The 27359-nt window shown below is 41.7% G+C and overlaps 1 protein-coding gene across 1 annotated transcript in view; it reads right to left on the bottom strand.

Annotated features, from left to right (window-relative positions):
* ARHGAP10 (Rho GTPase activating protein 10) overlaps positions 1 to 19590 on the bottom strand; it is a gene marked incomplete at both ends in the record, with an annotated part of 154493 nt that extends 134903 nt beyond the window's left edge. The window contains one exon of the mRNA XM_081999649.1: positions 19437 to 19590. Within this exon, the coding sequence (XP_081855775.1) occupies positions 19437 to 19590 (154 nt within the window). The remainder of the gene's footprint in view (positions 1 to 19436) is intronic.
* Between the last annotated feature and the right edge of the window lie 7769 nt (positions 19591 to 27359).

The raw sequence follows: 27359 nt of genomic DNA, 5'->3' as shown, positions 1-27359 counted from the left end.
AAGTCTTTCACTTATTAGCAAGCTAAAAACATTTTCATTTCTTAATATAAATGAAAAAATATTGCCTTCCTGTGTTCTGTACATCAAAAAAGGAATAGAAAATAATTCTTTGTGCTTTTTCTTAAACTTAAAAGCCAGCATTTGCACATTTGTGTATTTCTTCTCCAGAAACAATGCCAATAGGAATCTCAGGTTGCTAAAGGATTCTTTTATCTAATGCGACAGTTCAATGATCTTGGTTGTCTTATCTGGAGTTTCAGTTATCAAGCACGAGGACATTTCTGCACACTTATGCTTTAGTTGCTTTCTTTTCCTAAATTGCTTCTCTTGCCATTAAAGAAAGCAACAGCAGCACCTAATATACTGTATGACAGAGTTACTTAATCCAACATTATAATCCATTTTAAAAAAAAAAGAAAAAGAAGGGAGACACTGGAGGTCAATAGTAAGTAAAAAAGATACGGGGTTAAATGAAGGGATTGAGAGTGGCCCTGATGAGAAGGACTGGGGGGTCCTGGTGGATGAAAAGCTGGACATGAGCCAGCAATGTGCGCTCGCAGCCCAGAAGGCCGACCATATCCTGGGCTGCATCCAAATCAGCATGGCCAGCAGGTCAAGGGAGGGGATTCTGCCCCTCTGCTCTGCTCAGACCCCACCTGCAGTGCTGCACCCAGCTCCGCAGCCCTCAACACAGGAAAGACATGTTGGAGAGGGCCACAAAAACTATCAGAGCGATGGAACACCTCTCCTCCTATGAAGACAGGCTGAGAGAGTTGGGCTCTGGGGAGACCTTATTGCAGCCTTCCACTACTTAAAGAGGCCTTACGAGAAAGATGGGGACAGACTTTTTAGCAAGGCATGTTGCAATAGGACAAGGTGTAATGATTTTAAACTAAAAAAGGGTAGATTCAGACTAGTTGTAAGGAAGAAATTTTTCCACACTGAGAGTGGTGAAACATTGTCACAGGTTGCCCAGAGAGGTGGTAGATGCCCCGTCCCTGGAAACATTCCGGGGCTCTGAGCAACCTGATGTAGCTGAAGATGTCCCTGCTCATTGCAGGGAGGTTGGACTAGATGACCTTTAAAGGTCCCTTCCAACCCAAACTATTCTGTGATTCTATGATTCTATGATTCTGAATGTCACTGCACCCGAATTCCCTCAGCAGTAGGAAGGACTGACAATATAGGCACTTCCTGTGACTATCAGATACTCAAAATCAACCTCTTTGCAGTATTTGACAATATCTGCACATCTCCCAATCTCTTCTTATGAAACAAGGAACACTCTTATACTCTAATTAAATACCTAAATAACTGTTTGGCATAGAAGAACTGTGATCTTTTATTTCAGCACAGAATGGACAAAGTAGCTACAAAACTTTTCTAGGTGTTCTTTATGCATTGCTCCCTTCCCAAAAACAACAAAGGCAACAATACAAACACATTCACTGCTGACAAGCCATGATTTGTCCATGTGACTGTCCTGCCTGTATTTCAGGTATTAGCTATGTCAGACCTAATTATCAGAGACAGCTTGACAAGGCCTTTCACATGATTCAGAAAAGGTGGACTTGCCAAAGCCCTAGTGGAGGCCACGGTGTATAGCAAATCTCACCCAGCTCAGTTGAGGCTTGTAGTTTTGCTGACAGTTTTTCCTCCATAAATTACTCTACGTAAATAATTGCTGGCTAGCAAGCCTCTAAGAGTACCATCAAGCATTCGGTGATCCATCATGTACAAGAAATACTGCCCGTCACGTTTACAATCAAATGTATGAAGTTTTCTTTCTACATTATGACCGCTATGGAAATGATACTGTTTTTAATTGTACCAATTGTGAAGGTTTCTCTGTTAGTTTGACAGAGTGCTTCAGGCTATTCTGCCTTCAACTTTAAATCCTGCAATTCAAATAATAATCCTGTCTAGGAAAGGACAGCATATCAAAGAAGGTATATGGACTGAATTACAAGTTTTTCTAGTTAGTAAATTTTTCTTCCCTTTGTTTCCTGTCACGGATGAGGGGTACACAGGTATCAGGATGCAACACAAAAGCACATGCACAGATACCAGCAGGAGCTCACAGGATTACAATGTGAATGTCACTCTCATCACCATGGTTTTCAGGCAGAAATACCCATTCAAAGTAATTCCATATTCAGGCAATGTTTCAAGCATAAGTGTCTACCTTATGAGTACAAGGAAAATTATTCAAGGGGGAGCATATTGGCACATCTGATTAAGCAAGAGCCCAATATAGTGGATACATGCTGCAGCCTCATACATGCAAGACCGGAAAAGACAGTATCCACTTTTCCCAGAGACCTTAAGATAAAAGTTCTGTTATACTTCAACTCCTTTGCTTCAGCGCACAGAAAGGAGAGATTATACAAATAATTGTTTAAATAGAAGTGACAGCTACATTTCCCAGAAGAGGCAGAGCAGGCAGGGAAAGCAAACGCTCTGCAAGGACACACGAGAGCAAACACTGGGACGCACTGCTCTGGGATCGTTAGTCACGCACACCTTGTGCGAGACACCCCTAATGGGTCTAATGGCAAAATGATTTGTGCTAACGACAGGTGACATACCTATAGCATGGTAACGCTAAAATTCAAATGTATATAGCATGAAAGCCATTTAGGCATACAAACTACCATCATATCCAAGGTACTACGTCACTAAACCACAGACAGAATTCCTGAAAACCAAGGGGGGATGAGGATGAAAAAAGGTCAAGAAGGAGGATGGAGTTCCAGTGCCTGCCACTTTGCACCAAAACCTTCAGCACAGGGCAAAGTCTCTCACAGACAGGCTCTGGCCCTTAGAGAAGTGGTATTAACTGGAGACTAGGGAGTTTGCACTGACAGCAAGAGATAACATCTCACCCCAGGCACAGTGCTGCAAAGCATCATTAGCTTTTCCTCTGGAAGCTCCAGCTGGGTGTTTCCACCTTCTGCCATGACAGTTTTGCACCTAGCATGTGCAAGGCTCAGAACAGAAATGTGCATCTAGGTGAACGTAGGCCCTCGGTACATCTCAAGTATTTGTTTCTTTCTTCATCTTTACTTCTTTAGAGGCACATTTAAAGCTGGAAGTGCAACTTGTACTAATATATGTTACTGACCACAAGAATGCTCACAAAAGTACATGAACAATTCTCTTGCATCACCCCATGTACAACCATTGGGGTGATGTAAGAGAAAGAAGATATGCACAGGGATGTCAAAAAGAGACAGAAGTTTGAAGGTAAAGAAACCTCTAAAGAAAAATAGAAAGAAGGTCAGATTCACTCTTTTGCAAAGACCTTTCTGTTCCTGTGGCCAAAACCCACAGCACAACATTACGGCTTTTCTCCAGCATAGCCATATGTGGAGATTGAGATAAAACGTACCAAAGACCCGCCTGGGAACCTTGGACAAAGGTGATAAGGTAAGTTTTGAATAAGGTAAGTTTTGAACAATGCTCACAGTTGCATAGATTATATAGAACTGAAGGCAGAAAATAGAGAGTGATTTCCTAAGTACAGTCTGGTAAATTAACAGAGTTTTCCCCACAGAAATTAATTTCTCTCAGTAAAAGATACATAAAACCATTACCTACTCCTTCTGTATTTAAAACCTTAAACAAAGTGCCATCAAGACAGATATGACAAATTGTTCACATACAGTTAGCTATATGGATACAACAGGAAAGGAAAAGCACTCGTGTCTTCTTTCTCATATAAGGTTAGCAAGGGGAGGGAATCTTCCCCAGCTATGCGTCTCAATTCAGAGACCAAATCCCAAAGCAGACATCTGCAAATGGGAACCTCTGCATAAACAGTCCTCTTGCGTTCTTGGTCTGACGTCAACTCAGAGCACAACCATCCTCTTCTCCTTATTAGTAATAGAGATTAAGAAAGTGCTTTATAAGGCAACTGATATTAATAATACCATATTACCTTAAAAACTGAAAATTTTCTGACTATTGGCAACTCACAATTAAGCTGGCTTGCTGACTGATGCCCATGAAAAACCCCAACTCACTTCTGATTCTCATTTTATCATCTCCTTTCCCATTGGCATAAACAAAAGTCACACCAGTTTTATAACAGATTTATAATCTTCACTCCCGGTTTCACAAGATTTGCACTACTCCAGTTTAAGACATTGTCCACAAATAACGTAAAACACTGGAAGTAAGCAAGTAAGATTTAGATTTCAGTTCAGTGGGAGACACCTGTTTTGTGTTAGGACAAGACTTGAGTTATGATTCACTTGCAACGGTTTTCAGATAATTTTTATTTGTTATTAGTTACCATTGTCAATACACAGAAAAAGAAGGATCAAAAAATTCAGTCAATTACTTTTACGGCTGGGTAGCAGCCAGCAGGAATACTCATTGCTGGGTTCAGGAAGGGTTTGCCAAATGATGAGAGATGTTAGCATCGGCAGGGAAAATTTCCTTTCTTGGCTTCTATCTGCTGAAGGCTGCAGTCACCAAATTAGGACTAAGGATGGGTCCAGAAGGAACAATTTAGGGCTAAATTTAGGACTGGTCTCAGCAGTAACTGTCTGTTAGGACATAGACTAAGTTGGTAGGGTCGCTGAGGTAGGAAAAGGAGAAAAGTGAGCCAAAATTGGCAGTGAGCTTGGAAAGGTACAGCTGGCTATTCCTGTGTCCAAGGCAGACTGAAGCAAGTAGGAGCAGGGAGGCAGGACTAAGTTGGGGAACCAGCGCCAGTGGCAGGGTTAGCATAAGTACGGGGCAGGACCTTGTGCCTTCGGCCAGAAAGGACTGCTAGGCACAAAGGCAAGGTTTGGATAAGACAAAGCCACTGTACTACAACTAGTACAGTGTCTGTAAATTCTTGCCTGACTAGATGTAGTTCTGGAATTGACTGCCAGATTTGGGGTACATTTCCAGCCAGCAGAAGCCTACATGTTCCTGATTCTAACAGAATACCAAGGCAAGCACAGGCCCAGGTCCTTCACATTCTAGAAAGTACAAAGAATCAAAGAGATGCAGTCACCGCCTGGCTGGAACATTTACCATGACTGCATGCTAAAACTGAGCATTTAAAATCCAACACATCATCTTCAAATCTGCAAGCACCTACACCAAAACAGTTCTGATCACTGCTTCGGGAATTGAACAGATAGTTTGAAACTGTCATACAGTTCACAATACAATCCCAACATCTGCAAGCTGTCTTACAAAACAGAATAGTCTCATGCACAGGTAATAAGGTTAAATGTCAGGGCCTCCTAATTACTAGCTCCCTCTTCAATAAAGAATTGATGTGCAGTCTTATCTAATCACTTGGTCTCTCACTTCACCCATCTGTAAACAGAACTAGCAGCCCAACCTACTTCACACGATGTTGAAAGGCTAGCATCTAAAATGCTTTATGCACTTTGGAATTTTTTTTTTTTTTTTAAGTGCTATGTTGAGAGGTTGGTTTGTTCATTTTTAATATTTATCTCATATTTATGCATTTTAAAGTGTACATACTTTACATAATAGAAAAAAAAAAAGATGCTACAAATAGAACACCGAAGAACATTACAAAGAATTTAAAATGGGTTGTGACTTGACTGATCATAAGTAAGCAAACTGACCTTTAGTTTTCCTGATGACATTTTCTGCACATGGCTCCTTCTACTGGGTTTTTCTAGTGGTAATGCTAAATAAAGAACTTCTTGCTATCAAGAATCCCTACTACACCAAGCTTGTTCACTGCATGATTACAGGGCAAAGCAGGAATTCAGGTAGAAGGGAAATTCCTTAATTATTTCATATCACTAAGAGTATGCAGAAGGACTAGTCATTGCCAGATAGACGTGCTTCATTTTACTTAGACACAGAACAACAACTGTCAATTCTCCCCACTACATTCATTATGTACTTACAATGGTAACTACGTACCTTACTGGAATTGAAACAATTCCAAAACAAATCATTAAACCATCTCACAGACAATCATCATCATAACTTAAGGAAAGAAACAAATATTAAACTATTTACTGACACCAAGGAGTTCTCAGCTTCCTATCCTGCAGATACCACTAAAACATTCCCCGTGGGCTTCGATGCAGAAAGCGTAAGTCGTCCTTCAAAAGACAATTTGTGAAGTGACTGGCAGAAATCAAACCCAAGAGGTTTAAGCAAACAAAAAACACAGGGGAAAAGGAAAATAAATGAGCAAATTCATTCAATAATGCTCAATAAATGAGAGCTATCACAGTAATATTACAATGTTGTACAAAATGGTATGGATTTTTTTTTTCCCCTGGAAAAGGCTAGAGAAACCTTAAACTGAAGAGGCTGAAGAAAACTTCACTAAAGAGCGTTACAATGGGTCCCCCTCTGGAAGCAAAGCAACTAACTTCAAAAAACAAGCAAGCAAGAAACCCCACCACATCCCTCTTCAGAAAAGGACTGACATGCTGTCTTTCTCTGACATTACTAATTATTGACATCAATGTATTACATCTGCTATTTTTTGGAGCTACAAAAGCCTTGTTTTTTCCCCTCCTAATTTTTCTCCTGTGAGTAAATGTTCAACTGACATTGACGACACTGGAGGTTTTGTAAGGGAGGGATGTAACTACAAGAGATGGTGGTTTACTCTGAGGAAAGAAAAAGAAGAAAAAAAAGCTTAGGAACAACATTCCTATTGGTTTTTTCATTAACCTGCCAGCAGGGACCCCTCTCCTCTGTAACATCAGTGGCCTGTGGCAATGCCATCACCAGACAGCATTCCTTCTGTTCTTGCTCTTCGAGTAAATTTCTCCTACTCAATAAATTACTATTGAGTAGGAAAGAGCAATGGCAGATACATAAATGCAAAGGAAAAGTTACTAAAAAAAAAAAACATACCTTTTCCAAAGCCTACCAAGGGATTAAAGGTATATACTTCAGACAGGACTTCATTCAGCCTTTCTTCTGTCCTAGTAGCTCTATGCCAAACTCGCCTCGGAACCCTGAGCATGTCTCCACGCTAGCATGTGCTAAAACCCAGGCTATTGGACCTTTCCTGCTCTTCCTTAATATTCAAACTAGAACATTCACATAAGTTTGCTCTATACATTTTCACCAGAACAGACAGCTAAAGACATCAAGTGAGGTGAAGGAGGCAGCAATTTCTGGGAGGCTATGGCAAGAATCATCTGAAAAGTCATGCTACTAAGACCTCTCAGAAGGGAGATGGAGAGAAGAGACAGAAGCACAAACCACTGAGCTAATGTCAACTATTTTCCAAGCAAGATTCCTCCTTGACATCCCCAGTGCCTCTGCCTGTCACTCTGGGAATGCCACCCCAACCCACCCACCTAGGCACTCAGAACAAAACTCAGCAGCTGCTCATATCTTTCTCAGCTACTACACTAATAATAGTGTCCAGGAAGCAATGTTCCAATAAGGCCATTCAATAATGTCCTCATGAAATGTGAGATCAGCTCCTGACCACTATTAAAATACAGGAATTTTCCGTATTTAAAAGAGAAACTGAAGGAGAGGGCCTTAGGAAAAAAATTTCTAAGATGAACCACCACATCCTTACTTAAAAGATAACTCTCTTTACTCTTAGACACAAATTCTCTTCACAAGGATTTACTTTCAAATCTGAGCGTATGATCCCTTTTGTCTGCTCACAAGCCTTCAAGACCCTAATTGCAAGCAAATCATAGCTATTACAACAGGAACAGAAAGCACATACAGAAAGTTTTCTGTATAAAAGGATTGAAATTGAAACAAATGTTGATAGAATTATTTGGGGTTTGTTTGATGCTTTTGGGGCATCAGAGATTTTTGTTTCAGGACGGGCTTTGCTTGTTTCTGTTACATGTTGCTTACAAACACTGTCCAGTTCCATTTTCCACAGAGAGAAGCAGGGGAAGGAGGAGCTATCAGATTAATTGCTAATGTGGTCCAGTTGCTTGCTCCATCCAAACCATGACTGCTACTTTTCTTGACAGACATCTTAACTCCTAATTTTATTTTAAAATGCATCAAAAGTAATAATGTCATATTAATTTTCAAGAAGGTATCAAAGCCATCTTCCCTGTAAACACTTTAAAGAACTACAAACAAAAGATACAATGAGGAAAAAAAAACTTCTCAATGAAGCAAGCTTTGCAATAACTTTACAAATCTGAAGTGGATTTCGGTACATCCACACAAGGTTGGCATACCTAAGGTTTTCTTCACATATGGATACTTTCTATAAAAAAGTGAATGATGATATGCTATAAACTTTAGAAAAGCCAAACTGCTGACTTAAATTTCCACTTGAATAATCTGCATGGCAAGGGCAGAACAGCTGCTTTCTGAGTTTATACTGCCATGCCCTCCGCACTGAGATGTTTAAAACATGACAGAATATGGCACATTCTCCTATCAGACTCTAGATTAAGCTAACTTACTTGAAGAGGATAAAAATAAAGTTTATAACTACAGTTCAATTCAAATAACGACTACAGAAAAAGAACAGTGGGTGCAGTCTTGTATAATGCAGAAGGGACTGATACACAACACTTCTCCGTGACCTTTCAATGTTTGTGAAATGCTTTATACATAAATGTCCCCAAGTTTGAGGCAATAGCTTAAATAGCGATGAAAAGACAGATATAAAAAGGTGAAAGACTTGCCTGAAGCTGCTCTCAAAGTCACTTCTCTAGACACAGCTTGTTCTTTTGCTCATACCATAAAATTATCCATGTATATGAAAAGACAAAACGTTTTTGGCTTTAAGAAAAGACGTTTGGGATGAAGGGATGAGACATGTAATCATTCCATTAATTTAATTCACTTGTTTGCTGCTTAATATCTGGTCAGAACTGTGCAAATAAAAAGCTCTATCACTACATGTGGGTTTTTTTCATGTTATATTACAAAAGACTCAAATCAGTTACAAGAGGAGTTAGTAGTGATCTACACAGGCAAGATGTGGAGGGGAAATGAATTGTCCTTGCCTCCAGATAATAATCTAGTTATATAAAATATGAAAATTTCACCCCTCTAATTTCACTAACCTTGTAGATATGAACCATGTCCACTATAGAAAGATCCTCAGAACTGACCAGCAACCTATATCAGTGATTAAAAAAAGCGCCCTATAGACAATACAAATCATGTTGCACCAAAATATAGGGTATTTTTCTAACTAAAATAAGAGGAATTCATACCTAAGACACATTACAATTACAGACATATGGAAGTTGTTAATGGCAGCAGGAAGGGAAATGAAATTGCCAGATAAGCGAACACGTAGAATCATTTCTGCTGAGTCTCAAGGCTACATTTTTCAAAATAATATTTGCATCTAGGACAGCAGCTTGAAGGACTTCTACTTCTTAAAAACACATATTAAAACTCATTTTCTGCTAGGTCAATCATTATGATTACTAGGTCAGATACAGACACAACCCTTCTCATGGGTCTTCCAAGCTGCTAGTCATTAGGTCTCAACCTGCCAGGATGGCATTTCCAGTCATCAATTACCTCAGAGCAGGTTACACTACTTAAGCACTACCAAGAGGTAATGGCCCCCAGTCCTCAGGTGCTTGGGCTCTGCAACCAATAGATGAGTCTTGCCAAGATAGAGAATACATTTCAGCTTTTCTTAAACCACAGCATCCTGCGTTCTCTACATTCAAATATCCTTTGGTTTTGCTCTAGGCCCTCAGCAAAGTCCATCTGAACAGAGGACCAAGCTCCTACATGTAAGATTCAAGGGTGTAACACAGACATTTCCTTAGTTCATTGACTACACAAAAAACTTGAGCTGAATGTCTGGAGCTTAGACCCATTCCTCCACAAAACATAGCAAAAGACTGCAGTAAGAGGAGAGAAACAGGTGCCAACAATAAATTTTCATGGTTGACTAACTAGTTCCCTACCCCCCAAGGAGGGCAGCCTTCCCCCTCAGGTGCAACCCTTACAGAAAGAGCAGTTAACAGTGTTAGTAGACACACAGATGTGTTTTGGTTAAAAAAAAAAATATTGGCCATGGGACAGAGGAGTATTTGCAGATTCTTTTTAGCATTAGATTCTCTTACTTTTAGAAGTAAAAGAAATAACAAAGGATGCAATACATCCAGGTAGTTTTATTTCTTTCAGCAAAGGTGCTACTGGAAGAAGGGAACAGCTAGGCAAGAGGCACAACAGAAATTTGAAACTGTGCATTTTGAAACGACTGAAAGCATAAAGGAAAATGAGTTACAATAAAAGTAGAGTAATATTACCACAGAGCAAGAGTGTTTAAGAGCAGACTGGAAGAAAGTCAGCTTTGTTCCAGAAAAGCTTGCACGCTGAAGAGTGGAACAGACAAAAGCTTTGGAGAAACAGTCATTCGGCTTTTAACTGAGCTTGTCAATTGGACCAGGCCTTTTTAACAGAGAGAGCATACAATCTGATATTTTAACAAGAAAAAAGTATTGAACAATGTAAATTACACTGTTTTGTCCTCAGAGCACTGATGTGTTTCAAAGGCTGAAACCATGCAGCGTTCACAGTTTGCTAATCCACATAAGCTACAAACTCAGCCCCATGACGGATTTCTAAGAACAGTGACCCACTGCCAAAATGGTATTTCGAAAAGTTTCTCTCAAGTCCTCAGTGACCCAGCAGCATGTTCCCTCCACCTGTTTGCAAGACAGTGGGATTTTTTTTTGCAGAAGCATTTTCTAAGCAATCATATTTTAATTATAATCTGATACAAGTTTCCTTATCTTTTTTTTCTTGTTCCATCGTACCTATATTCAAATATTATTAATATTTTTCAAAGCATGCAGCTCTTTCTAATGACTGACACAATCACAGATTAAGACAAACAAGGAAGAATAAGATGCTCATCCTCTGCTTGGGAAGAGAGCCCAACCTTTGAGATTTGATAACATTACAAGTCTAATTTTTCTTCAGGCTGAAATGCTGCAAGTGCAACACAAGCTTCAGACTCTTCACCATTAATTTATTCATCACTTCTAAGCCCACATGCATCAGCCTAATTAAGAAAATGGACAAATTTCAAAGCTAAAAGACACTTACCAGCAACAAAGTGGCTGAGAACCTACTCCTGGACACCACAGACGCTACAACATCCACCAAGGCCCAGGTTTAATACACAGTCCTGTTCAGTTTCATCCTGGGTACTCAATCCTCCTTGCCAAATTAAACAAAGCAGTTTTTTTCCTTTTCAAGTACATGCAGTCCTGACCAGCCAGCCAGGTGTATATACAAAAGCTGGAGAGAACTAAGGGAAGCTGTAACAACCAGGTCTATTGAGAAGCAAAGCTTTTCTCTGCCCTACCTAATGGGCTGATAACCCCCACCTGCCCAGTCCTCTCAACTAAACAGGCACAACAGGACATTTATTCAAAGGTGTGGGTAGCAGTAAAACCATATCCGTTTAACACCACCCTGATTTTCCATCTCTGTAGATCATTTTTCCTTCCCACTGCTCCTTTCCCACCGAGGACAACCCCACAGCATAAATGATTTACAGGAACTTCTGATTTGGCCCTGGCCTGTGATGGCCACATTGCTTCTGAGGGCCTAGATGTTTTCTCTCTATTTTTATCCTGAAAGATGAGCAAACACACAGGAGGGAAAAGAATAACAAGGGGAGGAAACAAAAACAGAGCAGGAGGAGTAAAAAGCATTCACGAAGAACACGGTGGCTGCAAGAAGCGCCATCCATAGGTACAAGTAGATCTGGAAAAACGATGACATGATGTTGAGGTTGTCTGCTGAAAATTGCCAAAAATGTCTATTTAGAAAAAGAATTTGAGGATAGCATAAACCCAGCTACAGACTTGCCTTTCTAGTATCTTCTTCCCCAGTGAGATGCCTAAACATGCATTTTGGATAGCAGGCATACATCTACCACAGAGGTATAACATGAGGCATTTTAAATTGCAGCCGCTGTACTTGCCCTCTCTTCTATGAAAGTTACACCCAGAGGGCACAACCTCCACAGGAGCTGCTGGGATGGAGCACATGTGCCTACCTCAAGTCATTGAAAAATGTGATGGCTTTGTTTAAACTTGGCAAAGAAGATGGGTTTGACCTAGCAACAAGATAGATTTTGGGTGCTGACTAAAACTGACAAGTAGAGGGGGTGGCAGCAACCACCAGCAGAGAGAGAGATGTTATATTCCCCGAACAGTAGTTTCTTAAACTATGCTGCCAATATGTGCCCAAGCTCATTTGATCATATATTTTACACTCACTAGATATTCCAGGAAAGCATTCACCTGCTCAAAGTGTCTTAATTTGCCAACTCAAAAACATGAAGACTTTTAAAAGATGATCAAAAACCACTGAGCACGTTATAACATCGCAAGAACAACCATCATAGAATAACAGCAAATCTGGTCTGGAAACTCAGAAAAGTGGCATTAGACCCAAAAGGAAACACTATCAAATGGTTATTAAACTGTTAAATTAAAATCATCACAACCTGCTCTACCAAAACATTAAGCATATTGCCAAGATTCACATGCTGTGGACTATCTCCCTCAAACAGACAAGCCTCTGTCTTTTAAGTTAATATGTTAAGTGATGCAGTAGTGATCGAAGTTGGTATTGTAAAACAAAAGCATTAAAGTCAATATAAACTATATACATTAATTATGTAATGGTAAAAAACAGCTGGGGAGGAGAAGTACTGGGATGTAGCTCTTCTGTGCTGTTCCAAAACATGTTTCCCAGCACTCCCTGTCCAAAGTGAGGGCAGAGCACCTGGCCTGTACACTACTGCCCGTGCTGTACATCAGGAAAAAAAACAACATAGCACTCCGGAACACGTTGTCTCCCCTCCCTGCCCCCTTAAAAAAAAAATCTGTACCAATCTGTAAGAGACATTCTGTCTCACTAAAGACTATGAAGTTGATTTTAGATGCATTTGAGAACTGGTACTGGTGTCATAAACTCTGCTTGTTAAAATTTGCACCATTTTTGCAACACAGTGCTGGCAAACACTGGATAATTTTAAGAACAGCAAACACCTGTAGTCTTAGCAGTGGGTCTATTTTTCTTTATTTAATTGCAGGCAGGTGTTTGCACTTTACAGACCATAGGGCAACTCCATCCTTTCTTCCAACTCCTTCTGATGGATTCAGATTCCATAAAATTCAGTATTTTTTTATATATATATATATATAAAATTATTATATATGTTTCTAAAAGGCTTGTCATTAAAAAAGAAAAATACCAGGAAAACATTTTCCAACATGCCCTACCAAACAACTTCTCTAAAAATTACAAACCACTCTACTTATTTCTACTGTTTTTATCCTGAAGACTGACAATGACACAAACAATTGGTGTTCGCTTTAATGACTGCTTACACAGTTTATCTAAAGCTGAAAAATTACATATTTCCCCCAAATGACTGCAAGATAGAATCACTTCATTCAACAACAGCCTGTCACATCTCTTATCACTGAGAAAATCCATGTAAATTCACAAAAATTCATATTTTCTGAAATCACATCTTCTAGTTCACTAGCACAATGCTCTACTTTTAATACAGAAAAAAAATGAACAGTGGAACATCTACAGGACAAAGAAGGTAATGGAGCTAGTTAGTAACCCAAGCTGAAAAGACATGATTCAAGATGACAAACTGGCATCCTCAGAATGAGCTTGACACTTTTTATAGCTACTGACACAGTAAGGAACACTTTACTTCGGGTGGAGCTAAATACAATGTTCTGCAGAGTATTTTCTTAAAAGAAAGCACTTCCCTGATCCTTATACAGAAGCAACTTTATCTACAAGCAGACAAAAAGGTACTGTCTTAGTTAATTAGGATCTAGCTGTGGCAATTATCTTGAAGGGAAAAGCAACATTCTACTGTGTTATTATAAGCAGTTCTCTCTTAAGGGAAAGCTTTACCAGATGGGCCCCAAAGTACCTTTTTGCCCTAATTTTCTAATGTTTCCATTATTGAGCTGAATTCCAATAGAAAGGTTATTTTTAAAAGGCACATACGGCTCAGTAGCCTTTGTGATACAGGATCTAGCACCGCCCTAGCAGTAAGATTTATCTAACTGTGCCCTAGCAGAGTATATTTCAAATTTAAATCTCAGAGTGTTCACTGAGAGCATTTATTTGCTTACACACCTAAAGCATGCCTTATAATAGAAATAAAGCTCATTATTGAGGTACTAATTGAAAACTAAACCAGCTTTCTAAAATGCTAAACATGAAAATTTATTAATTCACAGCTCTCACTGAATTCAAGGTGAATTAATCAAAGATAGTTATTGAGTCCTAACTAATCACCGATGATTTTCGAAAATTTGCACACAAATTCAACTAAGGCCCCCTCACAGTATTCCCCACTCCCCCCCCTTGTTAAGTAAGAATGACATTAGTATTTTTTCACTTGGTCTTTGGATTCTTTCTAAATCTTTAGTGAATGTCCATTTCTTTTCTAGAGGTTATTAGCAAGCCCAATATATTAACTGTTTTACCTTACTACTTTGACCCATACTGCAGTGTCAGTACACCATCATCTTTGCTGCAGAAAATTCCTAAGACTGTGAGAGCTGGCGCACATTATACATTCAGCTAAGTGGTTTCACAAGTGCAGATTATACCAAGGAAAGCCTTAAAAAAATGGACAATTAGTGCTTAAGAAAAAAAAGCAGCTTGAATCTTAGTGGCTTTTATGCTGTGTTATTATGTGGATCACAACAGCCTTTACAGTTACATAATAATATTGATACCAGGTCAGACCAAAAGCCTACCAAGATCAGTATCAGAGAGGTCAACCACCACCACACACTAAGAGAACTGGCCAAGAAAAAGAATAGGGAGAGGTTTGGCCAACTCAGACATCAGACTGGGTCTTGCATTTGGATTAGGTTCTTCAGTTGACTTTGTTAAAAGAAAGACTGAGCCTATTCTGCTAGGTCAGATATGGGATTGGGAACAGCTTTATTCCCTTTGTCAACAAGATTTCCCATCTGCTTAACTTCTTGATGGCAAACTTGTAAATGACCAGTGACTAATAACACCTCAGAGGAAAGAAATAAGAATTCCAATTTTTTTTTTTCCCCTCACAAATGCAGAAATACTCCCTGGAGTAAACCAGCATTCTTCAGTAACTCTTTACATTCCAACAAACTCTTTCTACAGATGAAAGTAATTTGGTTCTTGTTTTGTATTCTGTCTGGAAGAGTGCAAGGATTAACTCTTCTGTAAAAAACATAAAGCAAAAATAGCAATAAAAAATAGTCACCAGAAGCCTGAGCACACTGAGCTACCTGCAAAGACCAGCACTGGGTAGCGAGGATATCCATTTTCCTCCGCTGCTGCACCAAATACAATGGCCAAGACCTCACAGAACTGAGTTCACAACCCAAAACCTCAGACTACAGGACGAATTATCCTGCTCTGAGGCAAAATAGAGAGAGCAATGTAATGAAGGATGGGCCTACTCCAGGGAACACCATACAATGGGGCTGCTGTGTAGCAAGTTTCTCAAGGTGGAAGTGGAGGAAAGAGGCTGCTCTACATTCTAGCACAAGTGATAAGGGTATTTGAATACTGTGGTGCCCACGTGGCAGTAGATGGCCCTGACTTGATGAAAGGCTTTATGATGCATTCTAGCTGAGAGGCCCATGTGGGCACCCTTCCCTATCAAACCTTGTCTAGGCTTCCCTCAGATGGGCACTGCATACAAACCACGCCTTGAAAGCCTCCTAGGGAATTCCACTTTTCTGTTTTCCTGGCTTCTCCAGCCCATCACAAAGTCGCTGCAGTTGCCCCAAGCGGAATTCTGCTCTCATCTGAGCCCAAACCCCAGAATGAGGAGGCTCTGCTTTCAGGCACATGGAATAGCTATGAGCATGCACTCAAAAGTACCCTTTGCAAACCCCTCCTGAGATGTCCAGGGCCAAAACCTACACTCACGCCGACTCTTCCTATTCCAACCTGAGGTCTCAAAAAGTGGCAGCTCCTGTTGTACGCTTATGGGAAAGTCTCACCTCCAAAACACTATCTTCAAAAACCCCAAACAAATCTCACATGTCAAGAGTCCAAGAGTTGGACCAACAGAGGGAGAAGAACTGAGAAGCAAATACATAGCGTTCATCCAGCGTATTCTTTAGCTTACAACAATTTGCATCTCAGAGATTTTAAGAGCTCAGAACTTAACCTCTCAAGTTCCTTTCACGTTTCAGAATATGGATTCTCCAATCATGGACCTTTAAATTCAGTTTCTCTTGACAGAAGAACAAATAACTCCATACAAAAGTTATTTATAAACTATTTTCATCCTCACTTGTTTAACTGAGCTGGAATCCCCTGAGAGATATTGCATTTCTATTTTAAAAGGCGTATGTGTATGCTGCTTGTATTTACTGATCACGAACAGTGGAAAAAAATTGGCTTTCTGTACTCCTTTTAAACATATTTAACCATCATAAAAAAAGGAAGAGACACCTATTGTTTATTCAATCTTCTAATATTTAGCTTGAACTAGACAACTCAGTGATTCAAACCATTACACAGGAAACGAGACAGCTTTGAGTCAGTCTTGTTTATCTTTCTATCAGATTCTTGGAACAACTGAAACTTAAAAGTGTAAAGATACACTTGAAGTATGCTTCATACTGGAAACTCAATAATTTCAGAATGCAAAAGATCCTTTTGTCATCATCGTCTTTTTTTTTTTTTTTAAGCAGTATAGTCCTGTACTAACAAAAAATCAATTCTTATGAGTTTTAGGTGGAAAATACACTCCCATACCACGGAGGAGACAAATGGAACGGAGCCAAAGAGAGGATCCACATCATGTTTCTGGTTTGTCCTGTGAGACACTGACGACTCCTGTGATTAGAGGGAGTGGTAGCAGTATCTGCTTCCCACCTCTCAAGATGTAAGCCAGTGCAGGCAGCGTCAAAGTCATTTACAAGGCTGTCTGTCAAGCAGGAAACGGGCTCCATTCAAGCACATGAGTTATTCACACCTACAGAATCCTCACAACATTTCTTGTAAGCGGCTGCTTTACAAGTGTAATAAGGAAAGCGCTAAGGGAAGGAAATGCAGGCAGTCTCTATTGCAGTCACTTCATTTCCCACAAATTTAACAACAATAGTGCATCTACTACATTTTGTATTTTACAGCCCATTCAGAAAAGCTTATTATGCTCACATATTAATTAAAAAGGATGTAAATTTTGTAATTAACCTAGTTCTAGAAAGGGAGAAATACTTTAGCTATTATTAAGACGACTTTTTTTCTTCAAAAGACTAAGACAATTTTCCAAAAATTGTAATCAACTGTTGTTTAAGAGGCAGTCATCTAAGCTCTCAAAATGCCCTGCTTTATTTATCACATTCTCTAGATTGTGGCAAGCCAGTCTTTGTGCAGAAAATGCAGTTTTGACAGAGGTGAATAGCTAGCTCTGTGTCTAGACCACTTCTCGAGTTTGGTTTTTGGAACAAATATTAATCCCATTTGGTTTCCTGACAGAAAATGAATCAGGTTCCTGAAAGAATTTAGATGCTGATGTTTTCTTCTGAAAACACAAGAAGGACCAATACCCTAACCACTGGAGTTTTAACTCCTCCTTGTGTTTTCTCTGGTTCAATTTATCTTTTAATGTCCTTTGAACAGACATGCTTCACCAGCGGCAGAGGAAGACAACTCAGCTTCGAACTTGTCATGCAGGGCGCTCTAAAAGGGAGAGACAACTGCAGAAACCTGAAATGCGTAAGGAAGAATCTAAACTCTGTTTCCACTTCTCAAAACATGCTGCAACACAGATGTTTGTCAGAATAAGGCACAGCACCTAAAACTCAAGAAGAAAATGTCTGACCGTGATCTCAGAAAGGAAGGAATTGCTTATACCTGAACACAGGGCAGGATCTCAGATAGCTTCTCTGAATACTTCTCATGGGCTAGCCCCAAGTATTTCAGCAAGCACTCTCAGGCCAGCAGGCTCTGCTGGGACACTTACTCCCCTGGCTCCCACCACACACAGCTAAGTGTGCTGAGCACCGCACACCAAGCCAAAGTTAGCAGCACAGGATTCTGCTGTGGATAGGAAGCTCATACGAGCTAGGGCTTTCCTCACCGCCACCAGCTCCACACTTTCAAATTAAGTTCTGTATACGGAACTGCACATAAGAAACTGAAGGTTTAGGGCAGTTGCCAAAATACTGTCCAGACGCTTGAGCAATAGAAGTGAAATGGAACAATTACCCTCTACTGTTCTTATCCAAGTTGAGAGACACTTCTTTACTATACAGTCCAAGTTAAGATGATTTATATTGACACTTCAAGTCACAGATTTCAAATAATCCTCAAGGAACATGACTTGCAATAACTGAATATTAACTGGCCACAGAATAAGTTACAAACAAGTGAAATTTGGTATGGCATTTTCTACCTTTTTTTTACCCAGGCACATCAAACAGAGACAAAACCAGGAAAGAATGTTTCTTTATTTGCACAAAATGAGTTATCTCAGTTTTTTAAATCCTCACCATATCCAGGGAGCTACACGGCTCAAACCAGTGGCCAAATCCCTCCAGTTTACTTCAAGGGAAACACCCTGAAAACCTGGTTCCCTGCCTTCAGAAGTTTTCCATTACACCAAAGATGCAGTACACTTTTGAAAACACAGTGCCAGAGCGCTGCATTAGTGTTTTATTTGAATAATTGGTATAGTCAATCATCCTACTAGATATTTAGGGGACTGCACTACTGTATCTTAAGTTAAATGGAAGAAACTGTATTACCACAATACTACATTAAGAATATCCATTAACATGGTCATTCAAGGAAAATAACATGATTCCCACATAAACCCCAGCATAGCTAACCATATATATAGTCAACAAGTAAAATGCAAAATTAAGTCACACCATCACTTTTTAAGAGGACGAAGATATGGAACTGGTAACTAGTGCTGTCACCGCAGAACTGTAAGTCTGGTAATTCCCGAACACACTTAAAATTTTGACGAAGGGGTATTTTCAGCAGCCTCTTCACAGACTACAAATGTATATACACGTACGCCGGTATGCTGAGATAGGCAAGTCGCAGACACTCAGCTTGCAATGCACCGGTAAAACTTGAAACCGAGTCCTCTCAGCGGATTTAACACCGTAGCTCCCTGCGGGCTCGGCACCGCCAAACACATAAGCCAGGCCCGGCCAAGAGACGGGGCACAGGCAACCGGCGCCGCTCCCGCCGCTATCCCTTATGCCCTCTCCACGGCCAAAGGCTGGAGAGGCCCTATGTCCCCAAAGCGGCTGGAGGGGGACCCACGGGAGAGAAAGCCAGCGCGAAACTCGCAGCCACAACAGCAAGCGCCGCCGGCTCTGAGGCGAAACCTCCCGGCGCCGAGCGAGCGGCTGCAAGAGCCGGGCCCCGAGCCGCCGACAGCCACCCCCGCAGCGTCCCGGCGCCTCCCCCCGCACCCCTCCACTCACTTTTGGTCGCGGCGATCAGGTTTTTGCCATCCTTGAGCAACTCCTTGATAAACTTATTGGTCTTCTCCAGCTCAGCCTCGTGGGCTCTCACCCGCTCCCTGAACCAGGGGCTGTCCAGGTAGCAGTCGCTGAACTCCAGGGGCTGCAGCCCCATGGCTGCCGCTGAGCCGGCGCTCGTCTCCCCGCGAACCTCCCACGGCTACACCACAGCAGCAGCGACCTCCTGGGCCGTCGAGGCGCAGCGGGCGTCCCCGCAGCCAGCGTCCCCGCGGCGGTGAGGCGGGAGCCGCAGCCACAAAGAGAGAGCGGTGGCGGCTGCGACGACGACGACGACGACGACGACGACGACGACGACGACGACGACGACGACGACGACGACGACGACGACGACGACGACTCCCCCCGCGCAGGGCAGGGCGCGGGCAAAGGCGCGGCGAACGGAGCGGAGCCGCCCTCCCCGCTGCGAGGGGCGGCGCAGCGCGGCAGGGGGCGCCCCGCTCCCGGCAGCCCCGCCGCCGCCACCACCGGGCCACGCCCAGCCGAGCGGGGCGCCCCCTGCCGCGCCGGGGCCCGCCTCCCGCCCGCCCCTTCCTTCCCGCCCCGCGGCGGCGGTTACACAAGGCTGGGAGCCGGGGCAGCCGCTCGGTGGGCTGGGGCGCGGGCAGGTACTACCTTACCAGCCCCTCCCTGCTGAGGGGAGGGGCTGGCTACGAGGCGGCCCGGCAGGCCCTGGGCGGGTGCTGTGCCGTGGCTGAGCGGGAGGGTCCGCACCGCAAACGCAACGGCTTGTGGCAGCAGGCCGCGGGCTGCCTGTCCCCATCTGGCCTGCCGGGCTTGAGCTACCGCGGGTGGGTGATTCATCTCGCGGGAACGTGCGTGGGCCTTAGGAAGGGACAGAGCAGGTTCTGCTTGATCCAAAGTTGGTGGCGGTGGCCTGCCGCCCAGGAGGGCTGGCATTGCTCGCCTGCCCCGTCCTGCTCCCGCGCCCGGCCGTGAAATACGGAGTAAACGCAGCCTCACCTCTTCATTTCATAAACTAACACAAACAGTTCTCGTGAAGAAGTACTGCAGCGAGAGCAAGACCTTGAGGAGACCGCTCGGTGTTGGTTAATGAATGCTAGGAAACTCGTGAAGAAAAGAGAAAAGGCTTCTAATTATACTTGTATTTATAACTTAACTATACTTTCATGGCTTCAACAGCTGTGCAGTTCACAGCGATTTGGTGGGCCTTCTCTCGATGCTTAGGGGGTATATATTTTAGTCATTAATATAGTCTAGATGTTGTCTTTGGGAGTAACTTCAACTTATTGGCACACTTAGTGTTAGTTCCTGCTCCTCTTGAAGCAATGAGCTTTGGTATTAATCTAAAGGTATTATTGTTGGGCCCACAGTTAAGCCTAGGCTGCACTGGCCAGAAAAACAAAACAGAGCTGCCTTTTTTCAATATAACTTACATTTTGAAGATTCACACTAAAAAAAAAAAAAAAGCTGCTTTTATCTTTCTTTTAAAAAGTAGCACCTAAGATTTCTAGAAATGACTGCGATGAAGATAGCTGTCTGTGTTATCATCAGCCTTCCTCTGCATGACCCCAGCACTGACCTGCAGAAGTCATGTACAGAAATAAGTGGGCACTTCAGGAAGCTCATTTAAAATTAATTCATGTTTGTAGAATCTGTGTATCAGGTAGGATTCAATTTTGCAAACATTTAGGGTTATTTTTATAACTATCTACTTGAGAGTCTGCTTCAGAAACCTGACTGAGGAACCACCTGACAGCAGTACTGAGCTCAAGTAAGTAAGCACAGAATTTCATGATCAAAGGCAAAGATAGTGTCCTCATTGTTCATGTAGATGAGGAAAATAAGAAAACACAACTGTGTAAAGAAAGGGGCGGGGAGCGGGGGCTTGACATGGAGGCTTCTGAGTAATCATATTCCTGGAAGCAGCCTTATGTAACAGTGTGGCCCCTCAGAAACAGCGGCTGCTTAAAAGTGCAGATGAATGGTAGGAGGCCAGGAGGTGCTACTGAGAGCAGGCCTGAACGTTCAGCCTTTCAGCCAAGTGTCCCACCTGCTAGATTATATTATCTGCGGAGACATTTATTTTCTAATGTTATTCAACTGAGAAGTTACTATGCTACTCAAAACTCCATTTAAAAAGAAATTTAAAAAACACCTTAAAGAAATAACAATTCTTATCTCTGTTTAGATTCCTGGAGTAGCATTTCAAGAGTAAGTATGCCTTCCATGAATAGTTTGTTTACTTTGTCCTGTAGTTGTCTTCAGGATTAAGATTTTTCATGTTTGTTTACAGTTATTGTAACTTCCCTATTATAATTCCACTGAAGTGTTGTAAAGTAATTGGGTTGCGTGCATTGTATGGAGTCGCTTGCATTCAAATTTAAAAAAAAAATTAAAAATTGAATGTTTAGCTTAGACCCTTAGCCCCTGCGTTTCTTAGCTGGCAAAAACCCACCAGGTCTAAAATTTAGATTTGTCCTGCCATGACAGGCCTATTAAGGGAAATTGGTCCACCTTTCTCAGTCATATGAAGTAAAAATGTATTCCATTCTAGTTGCAGCTAACAGGAGCAACAGTAGTCCAACAGAAATACATACATACACACACCACCTTTCTCCCAGAATAAAAAAGTTAACTTGTATTTACATAGTAAAGTAAGGAAGCAAATTTGCTACTATGTTGATATTCTACACTGTTTACCTGTTTTTCGTATCCAGACAACATACTGGATTCCTACCACCAAAAGTATTAAGCGTATCTTTTCCTAAACTTGACCCACTAGTTCAAAACATTTCCAGGCCCTGAAATGGTAGAATTGTGACTTAAAAAAAAACACTGAGATGGAAGACTGAGGAGAAATAATAACCCATTAATTTAAATGGACAAAAATTACCTATCTAATAAGCAATAAAAGGAGTTGTACTTTCTTTACTAATTAAGGCTAGAAGTGGTTTTATATCAGCAGTTTAGAAAATTCTCCTCTTTTCTGCCCTTCCCTACTCAAGGTCATCAAATTTTACATCCTTCCTGTAGCCTCTTTCAAGAGACTCACATAGATTATGTGAAGCTCTGGCAACATACTGTCCATTATCATATATTTATCTTTGCTTTGGTTATTTTCCCTCGACACTCATTGCAAGCATGGTTTCAGGAAATACCCTGTTCAAGTCATTTTATTCAATAGGCATACACCAGAGTAGCGTATGTTTTGTTCCCTCTTACCTTCTTTATGTTCTTGTCTGATTATTTCAACATCCCATTTTTCATGAAAGACAGCGTTCTCAGCTGCAGCTGACTGTGTCTCCAGTCTGTATGTTATGGAGAGAGGGATTAGAAATTAGTGAATGTAACTTTCAGTTTTATTGACATTATTTATTCTACGGTCAACCAATTTGATGATTATTATGGCAAACGTATATATCTGATAAGATGGACATTCCATTCTGGCACTCCTTTACAGCTCAAGCTTTACTCAACCAATTATTTTAGTATGCAGCTGTATGTTTTTTCAGTGTTGCAAACATTATATTCTGTGGCCATTTTTTTTCCCTGAAGTGTTCCATTAAAAAGTTGAGTGTATGAGATTAACAACTATCCTCCCCAGCCATTGAACTGAGCTGACTCTTGTGAATTGCAAGGATTTTACACTGACACTTTTTAGTAATCTTCTCCCACAAATGGGTCAAATTAGCACCCAGTACTACTGAACTTACGCTTAAAAATAGGCACTATAAAGCATTTGTGCTATCCATCTGGCATTTGCTCTGACAAAAAAAAAAAAAAAAACAAAACCAACCAAAAAACAGCTGAACAAGTTTGGAGAATCATGGAGCTACAGAGATACTGGGCTCATTACAGTATTTGGTACAGTCCAGCTCCTGTTACACCTCACTGTCAACAGGTGATAATTGCCTATATTCTTTTTTTTTACTCCCTCCTTATCCCACAGGTGCTAGTATTTTCTTTTACCCCATACTATCGCTCTCTAGCTGGAAAGCATAATTAACCTAAATTCAGAGAAGCTTGTTCCCCATCTGTAACTAATTTAAAGTTCATAGCTTTTCTTTCAAAACTGAAGGAAGGCTTGAGTGGCTTTCAATACCAGTTGATTTAATAAGATATGACATCCTCCCTTAGAGCTCAGTTCACACATAAAATATTTGATACTTTCTGATGCTAATATTTGCACATCCTCACGGACTTCATCCAGCCCAAGTACTTCACCAGTTCTTATTTTATGTTCTTCTAGCATGTCTTTCCTCTATCAGAAGTTTGATTCCAGTGTCATTCAGGCTGCCTGTTCTCAGTTTTTTCCTTCACTGGAAAATGTGAAATTCCTTCTCTCAAAATGTTTGTAGACTTCCCTCCTCTTATAGTATTATAGAGTAGTAATTAAGTTTGCCATGGATTATAGTTTAACTGCCGCTGTGTTTCATTTAGACTCATGTTCCCTCTCCATATGTGCTATTTTCATCTTGTTCAAAATGTTGCCCTGACATTTGCAAACTGGTACTCATTTGTTTCTCAAAAGCTGAAGGCACAAGAAGCCACAGCTGTAAAATCCTGGATGATTAAGCTGCATTCATGCTTTAGAGAAGGCAAGTAAAGATGAACAGCTTCCAAACATTTCTTAATTAGTAAACAATGCCATGGCCTGTTCTTGTCTCAGAAGTAGGACAAGACCAGATGAACTCTGCCTTTTTTAGAAAAGATCCGCACTCCAAGGCCTTGCACATGGTTGTTCCCCGGAGCAGGCAACCTGCCAGGCTCCACAGAGAAAGAAAGTAAGTGGTGGCGTAGGCATGGGAGGGAGCAAGATAAGGGACTGATGATGTGGAAGAAAGGTCTGAATTTTGCTCCTCACAGTCTGTTGTTGCAGACCAGAGTTGTTAGTCAAAGGCCCAAGACAACTAGGACTTGTCTGCAACTTAACACCAGGTAGTGTGAATGTTGTCCTCAACTGTCATTCTTGGGATTTACCAGCAGTGGAATTAAAATTAAATTTTAGGAACACCGTAAATACAGGGCAGTCATAGGCAGTGCCTGCCCAGCGTGCAGTTCTTACACTGCATCTGGTAAACATTAAAGGTGGTAATTCTTACCTGTAGAGCAGGTCTGAACAGCATCCCACAGCAAGGGACTGTATTTAGCATTGCTGTGGGTCACTTCTTGTCCTGTGTTTGTATGAGCTGAATTACCAGCTTTGAAAGATTGCATGTGGATGGAGAAAGAACAGGGAAAATGAAAATACCTTTATTCCATGTGTGTATAATAGAGATACAAAGAAATGGTAAGAGTTTCTATTCAATTCACCATGTTTCACCTGAAAAGCAAAAAGCTATATTAGCATTTTAATAAAATAAATTGTTTACAGAGTTTTGCCTGTACTTTTTTCAAATATTTTACTTACCAGTAAAGGTATGACTTTTCTTTTAGTAGCATAGTACCTTGTTCTTGTAACCTTTCAAAGCATTAGCTTTTCTGTAAAACTAGCTTCTGGCATTCTATTTTTTTCTTAGCTCTTAAACACGTACATCTCAGCTACTCCTTTCAACAAACAAAAATTAAAATAAGTGAACGTCTACGCTTTAAAATTATAGAAAAAAGCATGGGGCAGCGGATCGCTTGTCACAAACTGAACAGAAATAAAGATTACGCAGGATTATTTTTCAGCCTCACTGTGCGCAATCGCGCGTTAGGCCTCACACGTCCGTGAGACGCGCACCTCCCGCCCCTGGGGAGGAGGCCGGCGGGGCCCGTACCTGCCGGGAGCGGCTTGAGGGAGCCGTTCCTCGGGGAAGGCTGAAAGCTCCGTGCCTGCCGGCGGGCGGCGCCCACCGCCCCCGCCCCGGGGCACGCCCGAGGCCGGCGAGGAGGCGGCCGGGCTGCGGACCGTCCCCTCAGGGACCGGTCGCCGACAGGGCTGGAAGGCGTCCGCGGCTGCCCTGCCGTTCTGCGCATGCGTAATGCCTTCTGCCCGGCACTAAGATGGCGGCGGCCAGCAGCGTGTAAGGCGGCTGTGTAGGAGCTTCCTTCCGTGGCGAGCAGGTGATGGCTCTGGGAGCGCCCGGCGCTCTGTCCCGGACGCAGGCGAAGCTCGCCAACCCTACTCCGCTGCTTCCCTTGCGGCCCTGGGGCTTGTCCCGCCAGCGGGGTGGTGTCTGGGGGTAGTGCGGCCTGCGAGGCTTTCCGGCGCCGCCGCGCTCCCCGCCGGTCGGAGCCGGCCCCCTCGTCCCCTGCCCCCAGGCCTCTAAATCGCTACGGCAGCCGAGTTTGCACGGCCCACCTTGGTTTTGCATGCCCCAGCGTGAATTACTGGTGCTTGACTTAAGACGTGGCCCATGTTTGCTGGTTTTTTTTTAAGAAAAAGCAAAAAAAAAAAGTCGAGTTGTGATGGTGCTGTGTTTCTTGCAGTCCCTCTCCATGTAACGTTGACTTTCTTCAGCTTTAGGATACATCTGAAAATCCTGAAGGCGGTATTAGGCTCTCTTTTATGTAAGTAAGTATGAAAAGTGGTAACCAAGGCAGTTATAAAAATGTGCATATTGATTCTGGTAACACTTTAACGTTTTCCTAAGGGGATAAATAGATGCCTTGTGTAAAATAAACTGAGGTTGTTAGCTATTTTTCTATGAGTCTTTGCTTTATGAAGATAGTTGTTGAAAAGGAAAAGTTTTAACCTACAGATTTTCTGGCTGATTATGAAAGTTATAAATGCATGAGTTTCCAATGTGTAAAACAATTTGGTCAGAGACATGCTAAAGTATATATTACAAAAATGAATGTTAAAGAGTAAAGAAGTGTAACCGCTTTCTGGGACCTGGTCTAACATAAACATGATGTGCACTTCACTTTTGAATGTGAACGCTCATTTTAAAGTTGATGGAATTATCAGTGGCGTAAAGATGAGTAAGTTTTTGAATACTCAGGATTTGGAGAGAGGGAGGATGTCTTTACTAATGCTAGTGAAAATTATAACGTTGTTTGATCTGTCAGCTTTGTGTGCAACCTTTTTGGCCTACATTATACACAGCTTGCTTTTTTTTTCTTTTTCTTTTTTTCTTTTTCTCTTTTTGTAGGAAGAGGGAGTATTTACATCCTTCAGAATGCCCAACTCCAATGCTAAATTTAATTGTAACCATAGAGGTGGTCAGGAAGCCGGCAGGCGGGAATTAGTTTCCAGGTCTTTGCAGAGTGCTCAGCATTGCCTGGAGGACCAGGATTTTGGAACTGCATATGCTCACTATCTCTTGGTCCTAAATCTAGCTCCTGAGTTAAAAACTAGCATCAAGGTAAGTGCTCTTTGAATTGCTTGAAACAATTTTATTTACTGTATTCCTCTTGGGGCTTTGTGACATGTTTTGTGCTTGTGATTTGTTGTGTGTAACTGATTTTCCTATTCAGTCTTCAAAAATAAAAGCAGAACACAGTAATAATGGAGACAGGCAGTAACTTGTTTAATAAGCGCTGTATGCCTGTGGGATGGGAATTGATACAGTATTAGTCTGTGTGTGTCAACTAAGCCTAATAAAAATAGGGCCATGTTAGTATTGGCTTGTCATATAGCATGCATTAATAGACATACGGCCTCTTCTACTGGGTGAAGATACTCTGTGTGTGGATATCCGAGAGCTTATTTCTGCTTCTTCAAGTGAGCCAGCTAACTTGGGATGATAGCAAACAGTAGTATGCTGCTGCTTAGGGAAATGAGGCTGTTCAGGTGCATGTCAGAATACCTCTAGATGTTTTCAGGGCTCAGTTCCCTACTTCTGGTAACTACCAGCAACTCAGTGGTGCATGTTTTATTTTCTAGGAAACATTTCAGTTTACTCTTTTTAAATGGGCAGAAGAGCTAGATTCTCTGGCACGGATTCAAGATCTGTTCAACTGCTATGAACAAGC

This window comes from Phaethon aethereus (genome assembly GCF_964289735.1).
Source record: "Phaethon aethereus genome assembly, chromosome: 4".
Lineage (NCBI taxonomy): Eukaryota > Metazoa > Chordata > Aves > Phaethontiformes > Phaethontidae > Phaethon > Phaethon aethereus.
This window is presented reverse-complemented; position numbering and strand designations above follow the sequence as displayed.